Raw genomic sequence first — 22,410 nt, forward strand, 5'->3', positions numbered from 1 at the left:
ATTTCCTATATCATTATTATAATTCTACTATATTCATTGCTGCTGTGATTATAAGTAGTCTTAATTTTTTCCTTCCTTACTCTGCTTACACATGACATCTATTGCATTTCTGTCCATCCTGGGAGAAGGATCCCTCCTCTGTCGCTCTCCCATAGGTTTCTTGCTTTTTTCTCCCTGTTAAAGGTTTTTTTAGGGGAGTTTTTCCTGTGCCGATGTGAGGGTTCCGGGACAGAGGATGTCGCATGTGTACAGATTGTAAAGCCCTCTGAAGCAAATTTGTGATTTTTTTTTAACTTCAGTTTTACTGTGAATTAACTAAAGAAAATTCTGGACAACCAATTACTTATCTTGGCCACAGTAGTTACATTTGAGACATCACTCTACTTTAGAGTTGTTTATCATCAGCATAGATATTAACATAATTATAACACACGACCAAATTGCAGGATAATTTGCCCTAAAATGAGTATATACAGAGAAAATAAAATGGTTCCACCCACACTCTGCTTGTCTATATTCTCTTTTCATAATTTATCCACTGATTTAGTCTTGAGGGGGGCAAAGATGATAAGCACCTTGATCTAACACAGAAAAGGCAGAAGAAAATGTTGATAGGGACTGACTGTTAATCAGATGATATTGGGTCTATATCTGGGTTAAAAAGATTGGATGAAAAAAGAATGAAATCAAGGATTCAAGGATAATTTATAGTCATTATGCAACACAGGGATGCACAACGATATTCAGTTGTAGACAATTTGTAACACAACATACATATGCAAACAAAACAAACAAAAAAACAGCAGGACATTCCTGTAGTGCATTTTTTTTAATTTGCAACATTGCGAAATGTAAACAGAAGCAACAAAAACAAATCTCTGGGCAAATAATATGGCCGACATCTTCACATCAAAAATTCAACATGAGTAAAAACATTGTCCATCACCTTTCACTGTGTTTGATCACCAAGCAGCATGATGTAAACACAGAGTCCACCTCCTCTCGTCCCACTGGAGTCCTGCTCTCTGTCCTGCTGTCTGCTCGTCAAGTGCAGCTTGATCAAGGGAGAACGATGGATCCAGGTCTCTGTGAAGATGTGGACTCAACAGCCACCGACCCTCCGCTGCTTTCATCCAACTCATTTTCCTGCAACTGAACTGGGTAGTGGAGTAGCCTGATGTCTTAGTTTGGTTAGCTTAGCTTCTATCTTGACTCTCTTCTCTTCAGCAATTTTGGGGCGTTTGGTCTGGCAGGTCTGGCTGGTTGTTGAGCCAAGTTCGCTGCACCTAATCCAATCCCCACGCTTCCTTTTCAGATGTTGATGAACATATTCTGTCATATAAAGCTCTAACGTAAATTCGGTCAATACTCTCGTATGCTTAGTCTTGTAGTTTATTTTTCATACATCTGCCATTCTCTCCAAACACATGCTCACTCATGATTTCCACGCTGTCATTGTTCGGGGCTGTCAATCATGATATCAGCTGTTTAGATCAGCGGGTCTCCTCTATCCAATAGCGCAGCGACACAATTACATCGTTAGCCTATCATCTTGCTGCTGTGTCTTTATAAATATGATGGTGTCTGTACCTTCAGTACGTTCATGCTGCTGCTACATGCCCCTCCACCTAACCCTCTCTGCCCAATCTTCGCAGATTCATCAGCTTCATCAACTCATCATTCTATCAGCCTCCTCAGCCACCACCAGTGTCTGGACTCCACGGGGGGGATTTATCTTGTTGCTGCTCAGGGCAGATGCCCCTCGATAACAAATCTCCCCGTAGAGTCCAAGCGCCAAAGACTCTGCCAAGACTTTATCATCACATATCATCTGTTAATAATAATAATAATTATCTTTTCCTCATTTGAATGGTCTCTCCTGATTGAATTGACATTAGAGATAAACATGAGAAAAAAAACCAAGTAAAGACAAAAATGAAGCGAAATTCATGGGAGCACCCGGTCGCAAGTATAGGTCAAGGGTATACTTATGTGTGGGACCCTTCAAAAAATTGAAAGACTCAATTACACTGGTAAAATTACTGGTTGGGGCAATTGCTATATCATCTACATGGAAATTAAAATCACGAACCATAATCATTTTCTTGACAACCACAGCAGCAATATAATCAGAGAACTCAGAGAACAAATTACTGTTTGGTTTTGGTGGATGGGAAATGACAACGCACCATACTGGATTAGTACATCTAATAATAAACATTAGAGTCTGAAAGCTGTTTTGACATTAATGCTAATTTTCACCGTAAATTTTTGATGTAAACCGAATGTGGCAAACGTTGCTCTAGCTGGCAATGTGGCTGCTCCAACCTGTTACCATGGTTGCCAAAATAAAAAGCCAGAGGTTCAGTAATGCAATAGTGCTGCAATTGTGAGTAAATGCACCCATTTCAGACATTGTGTTATTACAGAGGAACCTAACATTTAACTGACCAAAATTGAGAGAGGGAACTTATAGTCCTTGTAGAGATGAGAGATGTTTCAGATGCCGTACCCCGCAAGGATGCGGGTCTTCTACAATAATGGCACCCGGGTATCCCAGGATGCTGCAGAAGCGACGAGGGACATGGCTTCACGAGGGTTTCCAGTTACGGTGGTGAGGTCCTCTGCTATTCTAAAAAAAACAACGCTCTCAACACACTCTACATCGGAAACAACAGTTATAAACCGTTTCGGTGATGTTCCATTAAAAAACGTTTCCCCTTTCTGTTTGTATTGTGTTTGTTCCTTGGGAGAGATATTTTTGGTGGACAACTTTTATGGCATCAGGGATATCAGTAGAGGTCTTTTTGTGCTAAACGATGCTGAAAACTATGAATGAGAACCTCCTAAAAGTTATCTCATTTAATGGTAAAGGGATTTTAAGCCCAGCAAAGAGAAGTCAAATACTGTCAAAAATGAAAAAGGAAAAGGCACAGGTTGTGCTCTTGCAAGAGACAAACTTCAGCCCATTAGAACATGAAAAATTGAAGAGAATGGGGTTTTGAAGGGTATATTATTCATCTTATAAATCAGGCCGTAGAACAATTTTCAAAGGTAACAGACAAAGAAGGGAGATATATAATAGTCTCTGGAAAAATGTATGGCATTACAATGACATTATGTAACATCTATGCCCCCTGGAAGTGATTTTGTTTCTCCAGAAAAATATTTGATTTAATGATATGGACACCAGGAATTGTCATAGGTGGTGGAGATTGGAACATCCGTCTTAACCCAAACTATCTTGAAGAAAATTATAACAGGAGGTTGATTCAGCTATAGTATGGTGAGTATATTATACTCACAGGAAATTGAAAAAAAAAACGATATTTACAAAAGAGTCAGCAAGCGGAAAGAACAATATACAAAATCTGATATTAACAGCAGTGGTAACTGAGAAAGAACTGAACAGAGCTATCTCCAAGCTTAAAGCTAATAAATCACCCGGTCCGGATGGCCTTCATTCAGAGTGGTATAAGACATTTTGATTTTAGTTAGTGCCAAGCCTTCTTAGGGCCGGCAATAAAACTTTAACAGATGCCAAAATGCCTCCATCTTGGAATGATGCAGTGATATCTGTTATACACAAAGAAGGAAAAGACAAACTGGAATGTGGATCATGTAGGCCAATTATTTTCTTTAGCTTTCAGACAGAATTAGATAACCGTGACACAATTTCTAAACTCACTGTAAGCTAACAAACGGGGGAAAAAACAACAAATGGTTGTTTGCTGACTCACTGTATTTCAAGCTAAACTAAGTTAGCGGGTGTCATGATATGTATAAATGCAGATCATGTGTAAGCCACTGGAGGCGCTAGAGTTGAATAAACTACCACAAGATGGCTGCAACATCGGGCTGAGTTGTTTGTCTGTTTACTTTATATCAACAACGTAACATGGTGTCAGAAGTAAAAGGAAAAACACTAACATCGGTATTGCAAACATGGAAGGACTTAAGCCGCCCGCTGGACTTGATCTACTGCACGGTAACCTGTCAGAAAACTGGAGGAGATTTCGGCAGAGTTTTGAGCTGTATTTAACAGCTGCTGGGGGCGCTAGCAAGTCAGCTAAGGTACAGTCCTCACTATTTCTTCATATAGCCGGCGAAGAGGCAGTGGAAGTGTACAATACCTTCACGTTTGACGAGGAGGATGATAGGCTTAAACTGGCGATAATTCTGGGAAAATTTGAAGAATACTGCAACCCCAGAAAGAATATAACCTATGAAAGGTACAAATTTTTCACGTGTGTGCAAGGGGACATGTCATTTAACCAATATCTTACGGAGTTAAAACTAAAGGCAAAGTCATGTGAATTCGCACAGTTAAGAGAGTCCCTTATCAGAGATCGAGTTGTCTGTGGAATCACGTCTGATACGTTGAGAGAGCGATTGTTACGTGAAGTTGACATTTCTCTTGAAAAGGCAGCACAGCTGTGCCTCGCGGCAGAAACAACAAAAGTACAAATAAAACAAATGCATGAAGAGGATCACAATGCGCAATCCTTTGCAAGTGAAAGCAAGGACATAGATGCAGTGAGGCACAAGCAGACACGCGATAAAGAATACCGAAATAAAACCCAAGTAAGCATGCAAGACAAGGGTCGCACGTTTTATTGCACAAGATGTGGAACTGAGCATGTATCACGAAAATGCCCGGCTTTTGGCAAACAATGTAAGAACTGTGAGAAAATGAACCACTTTGCCAAGGTGTGTAGGTCGATGAAGACAGTGTACTCAGTAGATGATGACGACACAGATCAACAAGCAAGTCTGTTCCTTGGTGTTGTGAATGCAAAGACACAGAGACAGACAGATGAATGGACTGTTGAATTAAAATTGGATCACAAACAAGTCAAATTCAAACTTGATACTGGTGCACAGGCCAATGTAATTCCTTTCAGTCTCTTGCAAAGAATAGGGAAAAAGAACATACTACGACCAACAAATGTGAAACTTTCAACGTACACTGGAGACAAAATACCAGTGAAGGGAAAGTGCAAATGGAGCGTGAAATACAAAAAGAAAGCATTTAATCTGGAATTCATTGTTGTAAAATCAGATGCCAAACCAATACTTGGGATTCAGGCATGTGAAGAAATGGGGCTCATCAAGAGAGTTATGGCACTAAATAAAAGTGACAAAATGGATATCTTCAAGGAGTATGCTGATGTGTTTGAGGGACTAGGCTGCCTAGAGGGAGAACACACTATTCAAATTGATGAAGGCGTGACACCAAAAGTGCACCCACCTAGGAAAATTCCTGTCACTTTGAGAGAAAAACTAAAAACAGAATTGAACAGAATGGAAAAAATGAAAGTGATTGTAAAAATCGAAGAGCCAACTCAGTGGGTCAACCCTATTGTTATCGTTGAAAAGCCTAATGGAAAACTAAGAATTTGCTTAGATCCACGTGATCTTAACACAGCAGTAATGAGGGAACACTACCAGTTACCAACAGTTGAGGAAATAACCTGCAGACTCTCAGAAGCCAAATACTTCACAGTGCTGGACGCAAGCTCAGGGTTTTGGCAACTCAAACTAGACGAAGCCAGCACTCGCCTCTGTACATTCAACACTCCCTTTGGTCGTTATAGATTCCTCAGACTTCCATTTGGAATTAATTCGGCTCCTGAGGTGTTCCACAGGACAGTGAGACAGCTGTTTGAAGGAATTGAAGGTGTTGAAACATACATAGATGACCTCTTGGTTTGGGGTGAGACAAAAGAGCTGCATGACTGCAGATTGAGACAAGTGCTGGAGATAGCAAGAGCCAAGAATTTCAAGCTGAATAAAGAAAAATGCAAGGTGGGCCTAGAGGAAATCAAATACCTGGGTCATATCTTCACAAAAGACGGTTTGAAACCTGATCAGACCAAGATTGAGGCTGTTCTGAAAATGCCAACTCCAGAATGCAAGAAAGATGTGGAACGATTTCTGGGCGTAGTCACATATCTCGCAAAGTTCATTCCAAACATGTCCAAGCATACTGAGCCATTGCGGGGATTGACCAGAGACGATGTTGAATGGCAGTGGAAAGCTGAACAGCAGCAGGCATTCAGCACAATGAAAACGATGCTTACTGAAGCTCCTGTGCTCAGATACTATGATGTCAAGCTCCCCGTAACGCTGTCAGTGGATGCATCAAAAAGTGGACTTGGAGCCGTTCTACTTCAAGAGCTCAAGCCAGTAGCTTATGCATCGCGCGCACTGACAGAGACTGAGCAGCGCTACGCGCAAATAGAAAAGGAGATGTTAGCAATTGTGTTCGGAGCAGAGCGTTTTCATCAGTACATTTACGGAAGAGAAGTGGATGTGCAGTCGGATCACAAACCACTTGAAGTGATAATGAAAAAACCACTGAGCAGTGCTCCAGCTAGAATACAGAGACTTTTAATGAGACTGCAGAAATACCAGGTGAATGTACAGTACAAGCCAGGAAAGGAGATGTACATTGCAGATGCATTATCCAGAGCTTACTTACCAGTGACCAGCTCTCCAGATAAAGACATTGAAGCGCAGGTGCACATGGTGATCTCCAATTTACCCGTGTCAAAAGAGAAATTGGAGGAATTCAGAAAGGAAACAACAAATGATGTGACACTGACTAAACTCATTGAAACTGTTCTTAATGGATGGCCAGAAACCAAGAGCCAAGCTGCCCAAGAAATACGAGCGTATTGGAACTTCAGAGAAGAGATCTCAGTTGTGAATGGAGTTCTGTACAAGGGAGAACGACTCATCGTTCCGGCAGCAATGAGAGGAGAAATGTTAAAGCGCATCCATGAAAGTCACTTGGGCATTGAAAGCTGCAGGCGGAGAGCAAGAGAAGTCCTTTTTTGGCCTGGAATGTCGGAAAAAATCGCAGAGATGGTGAACAGGTGTGACGTGTGCAGGACATATCAGAAACGTCAAACTAAAGAGCCACTACAACCACACAGTGTTCCAGAAAGACCCTGGCAGAAGATAGGTGTTGACCTATTCACCTTTAGCCAGCAGGAGTATTTACTACTGGTGGATTACTATTCTAAGTTCATAGAGGTGGAGTGGTTGAAGTCAGACACAAGAAGTGCAACAATCATCACACATCTGAAGTCACAGTTCGCCAGACATGGCATTCCTGAAATAGTGATCTCAGATAACGGACCACAGTTCAGCTCTCGTGAGTTCCAAGCCTTTGCAAAAGAGTGGGAGTTCAGTCACCAAACTTCAAGCCCCTACCATGCGCAGTCTAATGGAATGGCAGAAAGAGGAATACAGACTATCAAACTCATGCTTAAAAAATCGAAAGCTGATGGAAAAGATCCATATCTGTCGTTGCTGAGTCTGAGGAGTACACCTCTGGAGGATGTCGGAGTGTCACCAGCCCAGCTGTTGATGGGTCGACGTTTGAGAACAAGACTTCCGACGACATCCCAGATGCTGAAACCTCAAATGGTCACAAGTACAGTACAACAGGTGTTTGAAACAAGACAACAGAAACAGAAAGAATATTTCGATCAAGGAGCCAGAGCACTCCAGAAACTTGAGGTTGGCGACAATGTCAGAATCTGGCAGGAAGGATTATGGAATCCAGCCCAGGTAACGGGACTTTCTGACCAGCCAAGATCATATGTAGTCCAGACACCTGGGGGACAAGTATACAGAAGAAACAGAAAGTATCTGATGCAGTCCAAGGAACTGAGTAACACACTAAAGGACACCAACAAACAAGATGTGACTCAACAGGATGTGCATGACAGTACAGAGAAAAAGCATGAAATGGACATTCAAAAGAAAACATCAGGAAGTAATTCTAGTCCTACAAAGCTTTCAAGTCTACCTGTTACAACAGCAAGTGGACGAATTGTCTCAAAGCCAAGAAGATTCATCGAGGAGTACTAGGACTTTTTTTTTTTTTTTTTTTTTTTTTTTTTTTTTTTTTTCATGTTTGAGCAGTTGTTTAGCTAAATGGACAAATAAAAAAAAAAATAAAAAGGAAAATAAAGAGGATGTCATGATATGTATAAATGCAGATCATGTGTAAGCCACTGGAGGCGCTAGAGAGGAATAAACTACCACAAGATGGCTGCAACATCGGGCTGAGTTGTTTGTCTGTTTACTTTATATCAACAACGTAACAGCGGGTAGCCTTTAGCTCCAGCGACTCACAGCATTGAGCAAAATCCCAAAGGACAAAATTCCACCACTGCGTGTAAGCGACGTGGGTGTATAACCCGGAAATAATTCAGTCCAACAACTTCTGGGTTTTTCTCATAGCTTTAGTAAAGTCCACATCCCCGACTAGTCAAAACCACTTCTCCCGTCTTCTTCCCCTCTCTCATTACTTAAGCCTCAAACCTCTGGCGCCTGAACAGTGCTGACTAGTGGCCATAACACAGTCTCACTCTTACACTACTATTAGTCTTGCATTATGCTACTCATTGATTTGATCTGGATCTGTGAATCTGTGAATGTTTTGTTTTGTTTGCTAAATGGAATGGAAAATGGACTTGTACTTGTAAAGTGCTTTTCAATTTTTTCATCCACTCCAAGCGCTTTAACACTAAATGTCATCATTCATCAATTTACACCCATTCATACACTGATGGCAGGGGTTACCATGCAAGGTGGCACATGCCCATCAGGAATCTAACTAACCACTCATACTCATATGAATGGTTAAGGACGACCCTGCTCTACCACTGAGCCACAGTCACCCCATATTAAGCACTTTGGTTAGCTCATGTTGTTTTAAATGTGGTTTAGAAATACATTTGATTTGAGTCCCCACTAGGTGGGAGCAGGATCTATCATTGCCTGGCAAAAGTAGACCCTGCAAAGGGACGAGGCAAAGTTGTCAGGGTTCCAATACTGGTGTGAGAAAAGAGGCTATCTCTCCTACCCTGAGGTCTTGTTGTGTGCTCCTTGCTGAAAGCATAGTCATTAAGACAGCTTTGCTTCCTGGACTGACCTCAGCTAAAAGAGTGTGTGACTTAACCGCGCTGTTGGTGAGCCCTGGGTTTGCACCTGGTTGAATAACGAATTTGAAAGAAAATGGATTACAGCTACATTAGTGCTGTATAGGACTCAAAAAGAGGGGGTAATTGAATGATCAATTAATGAACCAGCTTAAAAAAAGTTAGTTTTGTTCTATTCACTTGCTGCTTTGACTGATAAACTGATGTATATTGTGAAAAAACGCATGCCCTCATAGTGAAATGATACCTCTTTTCGGATTAATCCGAAACCTTTCAAACAAAGTGGCTGCTGAATAATTATAATAACATTCAGCATCTCTTTTTTCTTCAATTTTCTTCTCTTTTTTTGTACCCCTGCATTTATAGCAGGCTTTATCATGTAGGTGGTTACAGCTGTACAAGACAAGGATGTATTCATGTAAACTATTTTTGTTGCAGTGCAAAATTAAACAGGCCCTATTTTTTGTGCATATTTTTATCTCAAGTTACAGTTACAACATGTTTACATGCATTAATGCTGATAATCCTCCTTTTTCTTCTCATCCTGGCTGTCCTGCAGTACCTCTTCTCACCCTCTCTCTGAAATGCTCCATTGTAGCGCTTGCTCCTCCCTCCAGAAAGCAAAGTATGCTCTGATTGGTCAGCTAGCCCGCTCTGTTGTGATTGGTCAACGTTTCATATTTCAAAAAAACTCTTCCTCCAGAGAATAACAAATGATCAAAACAGCTCCAGAGGGGTTCAAACCTAGGTCTTTGGGGTGACAGATGGCTGTCTTAACCACTACACCATGGTAGTTCTGAAACTTAGCTCTATCTTTATCTTTTATCTTTGAGTGCGGGCCAAACTAGCCGGAGAGTTTTACGTGACTTCCGTTACATTGTGAGCTCAAAAAGTTACGGAAATGAAGGAGAGAATTCAATCAAGCCGTCTCAGGCAGCTCAGGAGCAGAGGGTAACTCCTTTTAGGCATGGACTTCAGGTTTTACACTCTACGGACCTTTTACATGTAAAAAAATATATATAACACACTAGTCAAATTCTGTTGATGATCTATTTGGCAATGATTCTCCATCGGTTACGCTATCCCTACATCAGTCCGACCACAGCCAAACTTCCCAATAAAGCCACTTGCGCTCCACAGTACACATTCCTCGACCCTGCGGGCACCAGCATCCAAACCCTCCACACAAGATCCCTCCAACCTCGACCAGATCTTGGGCGTCCTCTACGCCATCAACGAGGCCCAGGACCAGTGGCAGCCACAGTTGCTGCAGATGTGGAAGCCTGCTTGACCGCTCTCCTTGCCACCCACCTCCCTCACGACTAACCCCTCTATGGCGCACTCGCTGTGTGTCTCCCTCACCCATTAGACACAAGACCAGCATTAGAGATTGGACCGCTAACACAAGAAACACCTGCCCCCATCATCCAACCACTGCGGCAGACTGACAAGCACGGCACCTCGGCACACCTGTCAAGGTAAAGGCTCCAGCCCCCATGCTACAAAACCACCCTGATAGGGAGTTTGCTGACAATAAGAAAACTATAGACAATGACCAGACTTATCCATTAACACCAGGGAGCACAAAAGCTAGACTGCACGGCTGTGACCTTAAGATGTGTGGTTATCAACATTTTTCAGCCACCACTTGCTGCCATCTGGGACCAGGAAGTGTGTAACTGCTTGATGTAGCCTTAACTAGTTTTTTTGCAGACACTGCTGTAGTGAAGATATATAGTCTAAATCGAAGCCAGCTGCTCACCATCCAGTGTTGAACTCCACATGTGCATCGAACAGGGCAACAACGGGAGCGGAGGCTGCCCTCCATCCGCTGACTCTGGATCTGATCAATCCTTCCTGCTTGTCATGGCGGACCACCTTGATGAATCCCAGGCCGTACTGAATGTTGGTCTCCTCTACAAATCTCTGCAGGTGCTCTTTCAGCTCCACTGGAGAGAGAGTGACACACAAAAATATACCTGGATGTTAAAAAAGGCATTGCTCTCCACTGATTCTCCCTCAGCTAAAGAGGACCAAGGAAAAGTAATGTGTGTGAGTGTTTGCCACAAATGCTTGTGTGAGGAGTGTGTTTACACTTTAGCAAATTTCTATCAAAAACTTACAGTACATTCAAAATTACTGATTTTGAAGGACAATTCTGTTATCAAAATGTGTTTTGCCCATCCCCCTACTAGCTGATTACACTTTACTAACACATTTAATTTCACATTGTAGACGCTTAAGATATTAGCCATATGTTGCAACAATAATGCACATGTACATTTCATGAATCTCTTGGCAGAGGAGAAAGCTTTGGTTGAATGCAAGTAAACGATCCACATTGAGAGCATTAGAGGCAGAACCCATTGGCAGAAATTGGATCTGCCCTCCCCCCTTGGAGAATCGGACCATAACATAATGTACAACAGGACCCATCCTGTTGTACATTAGGCAATGACCCGTCCATCTGAGCTCTCCTTGAGTCTTTGTAGGCTTTGTAGAGGATGTAATTCTGGGGTTCACGTGTAAAAAAAAAAACACAGTCCAAAAACGCAACTTGAGGTTAGAGGCCCACCTCGGCCCGCCTCGGTTAGAGGCCCACCTCTAACCGACCTGAACTGTTACTAACCATAGATTTCAGGATATCACGCACACTGTGATACGTGTGTCAAAAATACAGATAGGGATCGAAAGATAAAGAGGCTGGCTTTCCATACAACATTAAGTGAACATTAATTGATTTGTTTTGCTTAGCTAACATACAGTAGAACAAAAGGAGGCTTTGTTTTAACATGCTGATTTTGATCCAGGTACCTCAGAAACTAAACCAACAGGTTCTGTTCAAATATATCTTTTAATCTAGAATATAGCTACAGAGACTTTCTGCTTACATATAAATTAGGAGAATGGGAAAATATAAAGAGCTAACAACCAAATTCTTCATAGCTTGCAAGGAGAAAAAAATGCAAACTGAAATGTCAATTTTGACTCTCAAACCTGCACAGGTGCCTCTTGCACATTAATGGACAAAGACAGACCAATGGTTGACCAGTATTTGCTGTGCATGTAGGTACTCCGCCCGCATACCTGAGGCGATATGGAGACAACCCCATCGCGGAAAAAGAGCCGGAGTGAATGTCCGGGAGAGGATCGAGAGGGTCAGGAGAGTGAAACCTTTTCTTCCCACGGTCATTATGGGGAATGTGAGGTCCCTTGCCTACAAAGTGGATGAACTGTCAGCAGGACAGAGGGAAACAGAGCGGTAAGAGGAGAGGAGGAGGTCTTGCTGTCTTTGTTAACTCTAAATGGTGTAATCCCGGCCATGTAACTGTGAAGGAATGTATCTGCACTCCCGACATTGAACTCCTGGCAGTGGGTTTGAGACCATACTATCTACTGCGGGAGTACTCACACACCATTGCTGTTGTTTACATCCCCCCATCTGCTGCGGCGAGTGACGTCATTCACTCCATCACAGCGGGACTTCAGACTCAACATCCCAGCGCCCTCATGATGATCATGTCTCCCTCTCTCCTGTCCTGACCAACTTTAAACAGTATGTCAACTGTGCAACGTGAGAGACCAAGATCCTGGACCTCTTTTATGTGAATGCCCTCCCCCCTTGGAGAATCGGACCATGAAGAAGAGGGCCTTCATGGCTAAGGACAGAGGGGAACTTCGGGCTGTTCAGAAGGAGCTGAAGAGGAAGCTGAGAGAGCCCCCCCCACCCACTCCAGACCAACATTTCCACATCAGTGGACCAGGACAGCCCATCACTCCCCCCACTCCCCCCTACAACTGTTCACCTATGGCCAGGAGCTCACAGCTTCCTGCAAACCCCCTCACCACCCAGCCCCACCTTCACCACCATCCAGGTACAGCGTCAGCTCTCCAGGCTTCAGATGAGCAAAGCCAGTGGACCTGATGACATCAACCCCAGGATGCTTAAAGTGTGTGCTGGACAGCTGGCAGCTCCTCTCCAGCACCTCTTCAATCTCTCCCTGAGGTTGAAGAAGGTGCCCACGATCTGGAAGACGTCCTGCATTGTCCCGGTGCCGAAGAAGAGTCGTCCCAGCGGTCTTAATGACTACAGACCTGTGGTGCTGATATCACACGTCATGAAGACCTTTGAGAGACTGGTTCTGCGGCACCTGAGGACCCAGCTTACAGCTTTCCTGGACCCACTACAGTTCGCCTATCTTCCACACATCAGAGTGGAGGACTCTATCATCTACCTGACAGACAAGGCCCTCTCTCACCTGGAAAAGCAGAGAAGCACTGTGAGAGTCATGTTCTTTGACTTCTCCAGTGCTTTCAACACCACCTAGCCCTCCATACTGAGAGAGAAACTGCTGGAGATGAACCTGCACCCTGACACCACTTCCTGGATCACAGACTACCTCAAAGGCCGGCCACAGTACGTCAGGGTGGATGGCTGTGTCTCCGAGTCTGTGATCAGCAACACCGGCGCACCCCAAGGAACTGTACTGGCACCGTTCCTCTTCACTCTCTACACCTCGGACTTCCGCTTCAACTCTGGTTCCTGCCACCTCCAGAAGTTTTCCGATGACTCCTCCATTGTTGGATGTATCACCAGGGACAACGAGGAGGAGTACAGAGGACTGATTGAGAGCTTCATCACATGGTGCAGCAACAAACACCTGAAGCTCAACATCAGCAAGACCAAGGAGCTTGTGGTGGACTACCAGAGGAACAGAAGCCCCCCTGTCTCTGTTTTCATTCAGGGAGGGGAAGTGGACAGGGTTGAGTCCTACAAGTACCTTTGGGTGCAGATCAATAATAAACTGGACTGGAGGCTGTTCTTCCTGAGGAGGCTGAGGTCGTTCAGTGTGTGCAATAAACTGCTCAAGGCATTCTACCAGTCTGTGGTAGCCAGCACCCTCTTCTTTGCTGTGGTGTGCTGGGGTGGTGGCATCAGGACTGGAGATGCCAACAAACTCAACAAGCTGGTGAGGAAAGCCAGCTCTGTGGTGGGTCTGGAGCTGGACAGTCTGAAGTCAGTGGGTGAGAGGAGGATGAAGGTCAAACTCGGAGCCATCCTGGACAATCCCTCTCACCCTCTCCATGAGGAACTGTGGCAGCTGGGCAGCTCATTCAGTCATTGGCTCATTCTACCAAAGAGCAGGACGGAGCTCATTTGTGCCCACTGCCATCAGACTGTACAACAACCGCGGAGTCTGTCATCATGCTGACCAGCCCCCCCATGTGGATATACTGTACATTTTTATTTTATTTTTTTAATTAATTTTTTTATTGTATAATATGTTTTAGTTTTTATCTGTTTCTCTTGACATGGAATATTCACCAGATGTTGGTAACAACATAATCCATACATACAAAGAAAACAAAACAAATAAGTTCAGAAATTAAGTTTTGTGTAATAAAATGGAATGACACGGAAAAAGTATTGAACACGCTTACTGAAATTTATGTAATACTTCGTACAAAAGCCTTTGTTGGTAATGACAGCTTCAAGACGCCTCATGTATGGAGAAACTAGTCGCATGCATTGCTCAGGTGTGATTTTGGCCCATTCTTCCACACAAACAGTCTTCAAATCTTGAAGGTTCCGTGGGCCTCTTCTATGAACCTGATCTTTAGTTATTTCCATAGATTTTCTATTGGATTCAAGTCAGGTGATTGGCTGGGCCATTCTAGCAGCTTTATTTTCTTTCTCTGAAACCAATTGAGAGTTTCCTTGGCTGTGTGTTTGGGATCATTGTCTTGCTGAAATGTCCACCCTCGTTTCATCTTCATCATCCTGGTAGATGGCAGCAGATTTTTATCAAGAATGTCTCGGTACATTTTTCCATTCATCCTTCCTTCAATTATATGAAGTTTGCCAGTGCCGTATGCTAAAAAACAGCCCCACACCAGGATGTTCCCACCTCCAAACTTCACTGTTGGTATGGTGTTTTTGGGGTGATGTGCAGTGCCATTTGACCTCCAAACATGGTGTGTATTATGGCATCCAAAGAGTTCAATTTTGGTCTCATCTGACCAGACTATATTCTCCCAGTATTTTACAGGCTTGTCTAAATGTTGTGCAGCAAACTTTAAACGAGTTTCAACATGCTTTTTCTTCAGCAATGGAGTCTTGCGTGGTGAGCGTGCATACAGGCCACGGCGGTTGAGTGCATTACTTATTGTTTTCTTTGAAACAATTGTACCTGCTAATTCCAGGTATTTCTGAAGCTCTCCACAAGTGGTCCTTGGCTCTTGGACAACTCTTCTGGTAATTCTTTTCACTCCTCTGTCAGAAATCTTGCGATGAGCACCTGGTCGTGGCCAGTTTATGGTGAAATTATGTTCTTTCCACTTCCAGACTATGGCCCCACAGAGCTGTTTGATTTATCCCATCATGAAAAATGTTTATAGGCCATCAGTTGGGACTGAACCAGCTGATATTAATCTGCACTGACAAGGGGCAGGATTGCTTTCTAATTACTGATAGATTGAACTGGTGTCTTGGCTTTCCATGACTTTTTGCACCTCCCTTTCTTCATGTGTTCAATACTTTTTCCGTGTGTCATTCCATTTTATTACACAAAACTTAATTTCTGAACTTATTTGTTTGGTTTTCTAGATATGTATGGATTACTTGGGTTGTTACCGACATCTGGTGAAAATGTCATGTCAATAGCACCTTTAGAAATATATTTACTGAGAAAAATGGTGACGTGTTCAATACTTATTTTACCCGCTGTATCTATATATCTATATTAATCGATTGTGTCGCCGCCTCCTTGGATCTCTTCATCTAGCCAGAGACGTCTGCCTGAAGGGTAAGTGCTGTTCTTGGTAAAAATTATACAAGACAGTTCTGCTTGAACTGAAGTTTTTTAAGGCTAAGAGGACCACAGTCAAAGCACTGGGGCATTCGATGAATACCACCTAAAAAATCCATAATGTTGAGACGTAACTTATGGGACTGGTTTATGACTAGCCAGAACTAAAGAAATAGATGCAGTAAACCTGTGCAGGACCCCTTAAGAGCGATAGCTGATCCAATACCCACTAAGAGTGAATTATCAAGATTACAGGAACATAGTAAACCGACCACCTGATCAATCTCACCTTACTCTCTAGTCTTAACGTTCCTCTATCGAGATGAACAGGAACCTCGCTGTTTAGCCTAGAATATTGGATAGGGCTACGGGTACTATAGCTCCGGAACCTACGTAGACGCTAGGGAACAAGACTCATAACCTTGTTAACAGCAATAGAAGTAGGGGCTGGTAACCACTCCGGAGCCGAACTCGCTACAAGCCTAACCAAAATACGATCAAAATACTATCAAATCCTATGTTTTTATATTGTCCCTCTCATTTAACAGCCTAATTGCTGAGGGAACAAAGTACTTGCTTAACCTGATTGTTCTTATCTTCCTTTGGAGAATCCTTCCTTTGCCTCGTTAGCATGGTTGGAACCTGTTGTGTAGAGCATGAGTTGGGTCATTGAGGATGCATTCAACTTTACTCAGAATGAGGTCTTTACACAAATGAGCAGCTGACTTCTGTTCACACAATGAACCCACTCGCCATCCTGATCATGTATGCGACCTATCTTCGTCTTGGTTGGACATTTTCACAAGCAAATCAGGCCAAAGGGCAAGATGCTCTGTATGACAGACCTGTAAAACATTAACAAGACATAGCGATCTGTATTAAATCTGGTCAGTTTCTGTAGGTAAAACATTCACTCTTGCATTTTCTGGTTTACAAAAAAACACTGCAAAAATTAATGAACACAATCATGTAAACTGTTGTTTGTTATCATCAGTGCATCCTCAACCCCTGCGCTGGCTGCTATGCACACTGATAAGGATCCAAGAATGGTGAGACCTCAGTGAGGAGATGTCTCACTACTATCTTCTCAAAACACTTCATAGGCACTGAAGTTAGGGCAACTGGCCAGAGTTGTTAGAGTAATACATTATTGGGAGGGGTGCAGGGGGAAATTTGATACTTTCTGAATATTGTGGGGTACTTGTACATATTGTACTTGTACGTGATTACACCTCAGATTAGTTGTATGTGTAGTAGTTGATCATGTGGTTGTGTGTATGAAGAATAACTGTCATGATTTTGTATTTCAATCTGCTTACTTTATTCAGTTTTGATGGTTATACGTGTTGTTCACGTTCTTTTCTGCTGTCATGTCAGACCTGGTCACTCCCCCCTGTCTGCTCCCCCACTAGTTGATTATCGTCACCTGCTCATCCTCCACACTCACCTGTTCCCCATTCCCTCATTAGCTCCATAGTATATCTACCAACCCACTTCCACTAGCTCGTTGCCAGATTGCCTTCGTGCCATGTGTCGTAGCTTTCCAGCATTTAAATTCTACTAGTAAGTATTCCTGATCCTGATCAACCTTGTTTTTTGACCCTGCCTGTGAACCTTGGATTCTGCCTCAGCCTGACCCCTTTGTTCTTTATTTGCCTGCCTGTATTTGTAAATCCTTGTACTTTGCCTACAGTAAAGACTCTTTTCAACTGCCTCCTGAGTCGTGCTCTTGGGTTTTCTGTGCCTTTTGAATTGTGACAATAACAATCAATGAACATGAGTCAAGAACTCCGTACCTTTTTGAACCAACGTTCAAAATAGAGATTTAATTTATTAGTTGGCTATCATTGTCCCTATGTTCGTTTATATTTAGTTTTAATATAAAACAGATTATTTTTGAGAGCTGAAGTTGAGCGTGATCACTCTCCTTCATCCATAAGACCAATTCATGTGTCTACATAACATATTTTGGTTTCATTTATTCCATTCACACTACACTTAATTGAAGCAAATCCATGGAAGCAGAAGCAGAGTCGCAGTCTTTCACACCTCTCTGCGCTTCCTTTGGAGCAGTTACCCACCCACTTACCCACCCAAAACCCTATAGAGACTGTGTCTGCCCCACGGCCACTTCAATTATTTAAAGTCAACAGAAGAGGAGTTATACAAAATAACTTAATAAAAGTTAAGGCAACTGATGCAACAGTGCATCAAAACAGGACAGTTAAATGTGGACTCTTAAATATTAGATCTCTGTCATCTAAGGGTGTACTTGTAAATGATTTAATATCAGATAATCATATTGATTTATTTTGTCTTACTGAAACCTGGCTGTGTCATGAAGAGTACGTTAGCCTTAATGAATCAACTCCTCCAAGTTATATTAATACTCATATTCCTCGAGGCACAGGCCGAGGAGGTGGAGTAGCAGCTATGTTTGACTCAAGCCTATTAATAAACCTAAATTAAATTACAACTCATTTGAAAGCCTTGTTCTTAGTCTTTCAAACCCGAGCGGGAAAGCATTAAAGTCAATTGTATTTGTTATAGTGTATCGTGCACCAGGTGCGTATTCTGAATTCCTATCTGAATTCTCAGAGTTTTTATCTAGTTTAGTCCTTAAGACAGATAAAGTTATTATTGTAGGGGATTTTAATATTCATGTGGATGTGTATAATGATAGCCTTAGTACTGCGTTTGGTTCATTACTAGATTCTATTGGCTTCTGTCAGTGTGTACATAAACCGACTCACTCTTTTAACCATACCCTCGACCTTGTTCTGGTTTATGGTATTGAAGTAGAAAATGTAATTGTCTCTCAACAGAACTCTCTTTTATCGGACCATTTTCTAATAACCTTTGAATTTGTTCTACCAGAGTGTACGCCATTAGGCAAAAGTTTCTACACTAGATGTCTATCTGATAATGCTGTAGCTAAATTTAAAGAAGTGTATGTGCATCCTGCTACGGCCCTGCTGACACCGACTGCTACCACCATTATTATTATTACTAGTCACATTACTATTACTATTACCTGTACCATTAAGCATTTTAGCTTTACTTCCACCCTGAAGCCCTTTTGCTTTCTCGTTCTGCAGGTTTCCATGAATCGTTGTGGTACCTGGACCGTAGTCGTGCCTCCTGCTGTGAGCCGACTGACACCCACTGCTACTTCGATTATTATTATTAGTCACATTACTATCCCTATTTTCATGGCTATAATTCTACTGTAATAATTGCTGCTGTTATTATAAGTAGTCTTATTATATGAATAATTTATGTCATATACATTGAATGTGTTGTATCTAAGAACTGTTATGCTGCTCATTCTGTACACATGACATCTATTGCATTCTGTCCATCCTGGGAGAAGGATCCCTCCTCTGTCGTTCTCCCATAGGTTTCTTCCTTTTTTCTCCCTGTTAAAGGGGTTTTTTAGGGGAGTTTTTCCTGTGCCGATGTGAGGGAAGGACAGAGGATGTCGCATGTGCACAGATTGTAAAGCCCTCTGAGGCAAATTTGTAATTTGTGATTCTGGGCTATACAAAATAAACTGAATTGAATTGAATGTAGCCAAGTTTCAAATTTAGATGATAAGCCTGAAACCAGAAAGATGGAGGCTGTAATTGCAGAATAATAAAGCCTGTGCTTTTGAAATTAGGTGTTTTGAATCCAATCTGATCATTCCTGTGGTTTCTTGTGCTGCACACCTTTCTAGAGCTTTGTCCCTACATTACTATTAAGCTGGTCAGTAAAATGGTATCATAACTGAACTAGAAATAAGACTATAAAAAGTGTGCCATGTGCCTTGAAATAGTCAGAGAATGTACTTCAGATACTGTACCTTTTGTGGCCGTAACAATATAATTTTGAGTTGAACTCAAGTTGGTTTACTCATTCTTTGTGTTAATCATCAACACAATCGGAAAAAAAACTACAATCTTAGTTTAGTAGGATGCCTAAATTTGCTAATTAGCACTAAACATGAGGTATAGCTGAGGCTGGTGGTAATGAAATTATTTTTCAAGGTAACTGGCTATAAACCAAAGTATTGGACAACTTTAAATGTTATAGTGATTTAAACGCTCAGTGAAAAGTACAGGATTTACCAAAGTCTTCAGCAGTTGATATATTTTAAGTCTGGACCAAAGACATGGAACAACCAACTTCCTGATGAAACAAAAGACTGGGAATGATCCATCTGTATGTGTAAATATAGGTAAACACTGATTCATTGTGTTGCTATGGAAACAGTTAATGTAGGAGGTCTAGAGATTTAATATTAAAACATAAAGAACAGTATTCTGTCAGATAATCAACCCACAGATGTGATGCGCTACACAGACATTATTATATTGAGATTTAGCATTGTGGTTTTTTTTTTTGCTGTGATGCTTCTGTCTCTAATCTTGAGTGAGTTTCATATATGCCTTGTACACATGGGGGTAGACAGACAGACACACATAAAATCATTCTGACACACTCACACAAGCTAACCACAGTGGAACTGCGAACATCTTAATTTCCTTGTAGTGATTTCTCTCTGTTGTAATCCTGCCTGCAGGCTACGACTGCTCTCTTCCCTTCTCTATTCATTATTACCATCAGTCTGGATTCTCTAGTCCCTCTGTTTTCCTTTTAATGAGCCACAGTTTGCCAATGACCTGGAAGAAAGATGGGCTCATTTAAAATTGGAGTTGGTAGTATTGAAGGGAACCTTATTGTCTTACATGTACATGTTAAAAATACTTCTCATAATAAAAAAATAAACCGATTCATTTTCAAAAGTCTGGTCCACACTGTGAAATATGTTTTCAACCAAAAATAGCTGACTATCTAGACAACATGATACTTTCTTTCCCTTACATCCATTAAACATCATATGAAACTACTGGACTCCATCTGAGGAAGGAGGACAGTTAGAAGATGGAAAGTGAGAGATAGATTGAAGCCTTCTCACCATCTTAATAAATCTAAATGAAGCTCTAGCACAAGTTCAGACAGTAAGACAATACTCTCCTATGCTTAATCTTGTAGTTTATTTCTCATACATCTGTCACTCTCTCCTCACGCATGCTCACTCATAATATCCTCGCTGTCATTGTTCGGGGGTGTCAATCATGATATCAGCTGTTTAGATCAGCCGGTCTCTATCCAATAGCACAGCGACACAATTACATCGTTAGCCTATCATCTTGCTGCTATCTCTTTATAAATATTATGGTCTCTCTACCTTCAGTACGTTCATGCTGCTGCTACAGGCCCCTCCACCACCAGTGTCTGGACTTGCTGCTGCTCAGGGCCGACACCCCTCGATAACAAATCTCTCCGTAGAGTCCAAGTGCCAAAGACTCTGTCAAGACTTTATCATCACATATCATCTGTCAATAATAAACGATTATCTTTTCCTCATTTGAATGGTCTCTCCTGATTGAATTGTATTTGAATAACAGAGTACAACCTCTTGTTGACAACTCATCAGATTGTATATTTTTCTTCAATTGTGATTGTTATAAATACAAAGAACATTTAACCTATCTAAGTCCAACCCAAGATGTCAGAATCAGAAGCTGTTTATTGCCAAGTACGTTACACATACAAGGAATTTGGCTAGGTGATTAATTGGTGCGTACAGTAAATAACAAACAGTGCAATAATAAAGACATAATTTAAAAATAGAAATATGAAAATATACAATAAAATATGGTAAGCAAGTTAACAAGTGCAGTCTAGTAAGCAAATAGGAGTATGTTAAAACAGGTATATCATATTATTAAAGTGTCAAGATGTGCAGGGGTGTAAACTGTGAGAGATTGTCCTGGGGATGTAATTGTCTGAGTCAGTGGGGGTCCCTGGCTTTATTGATCAACCCAACTGCAGATGGGAAGAAGCTGTTTTAATGGCGTAAGGTCTTGGTACTGATTGACCGCAGTCTCCTGCCAGAGGGAAGGGGCTCAAAGAGTTTGTGTCCGCCTCAGGGTCCTGGAGGCGAACAATTTGTGAAGGGACGGCAGATTGCAGCCAATCCCTCTCTCAGCAGATCAAATGATACGATGCCATCTACCCTTGTCCTTGGCGGTGGCTGCAGCGTACCAGATGGTAATGGAGGAGAGAGGATGGACTCAATGATGGCAGTGTAGAAGTGCACCATCATTGTCTTCGGCAGGCTGAACTTCTTCAGCTGCCGCAGGAAGTACATCCTCTGCTGAGCCTTTTTAATGATGATAGACTATGGTTTGGACCTGCTTTACATAAAGTGTCTTGTGACTCTTCTGTTGTAATTAAGGAAATATCAATGAAATTGACATGACTTTGAGCTATCTGTCAGCAACATGCTCAACAATGGCAATATTAACATGCTAATGTCGAGCAGGTAAAATGTTCACTATCCTAGTTTAGGCAAGTTAATTTCATAACATTGCACATTTCAGCCATAAGGTAATTCAAAGAGTTTAACATGAAACATCAAAGAAAAAAAGAAGAAATTTGAATAAAACACATTATAAAAACACATTTAAATATAATTGAAAACAGTAAGAGCCAAGTTAAAATACAAGAAGACAGATTGAAAGTACCAGAATAAAAGTTAAAGTGCAGTGTAAGAAGTGATTTATTAAAAGGCAGCAGCAAATATAAAAGTC

General features: G+C 41.8%; 1 protein-coding gene across 1 annotated transcript in view; it reads right to left on the reverse strand.

The window, feature by feature from the left end:
• The window catches only part of LOC129107956 (polypeptide N-acetylgalactosaminyltransferase 18-like), a 204,446-nt gene that overhangs the window by 126,051 nt on the left and 55,985 nt on the right, over window positions 1-22,410 (reverse strand). Inside the window, 1 exon segment of the mRNA XM_054619569.1 lies at window positions 10,723-10,909. Coding sequence (XP_054475544.1) covers window positions 10,723-10,909 — 187 coding nt within the window.

Source organism: Anoplopoma fimbria, chromosome 19 (assembly GCF_027596085.1).
Source record: "Anoplopoma fimbria isolate UVic2021 breed Golden Eagle Sablefish chromosome 19, Afim_UVic_2022, whole genome shotgun sequence".
Classification (NCBI taxonomy): domain Eukaryota; kingdom Metazoa; phylum Chordata; class Actinopteri; order Perciformes; family Anoplopomatidae; genus Anoplopoma; species Anoplopoma fimbria.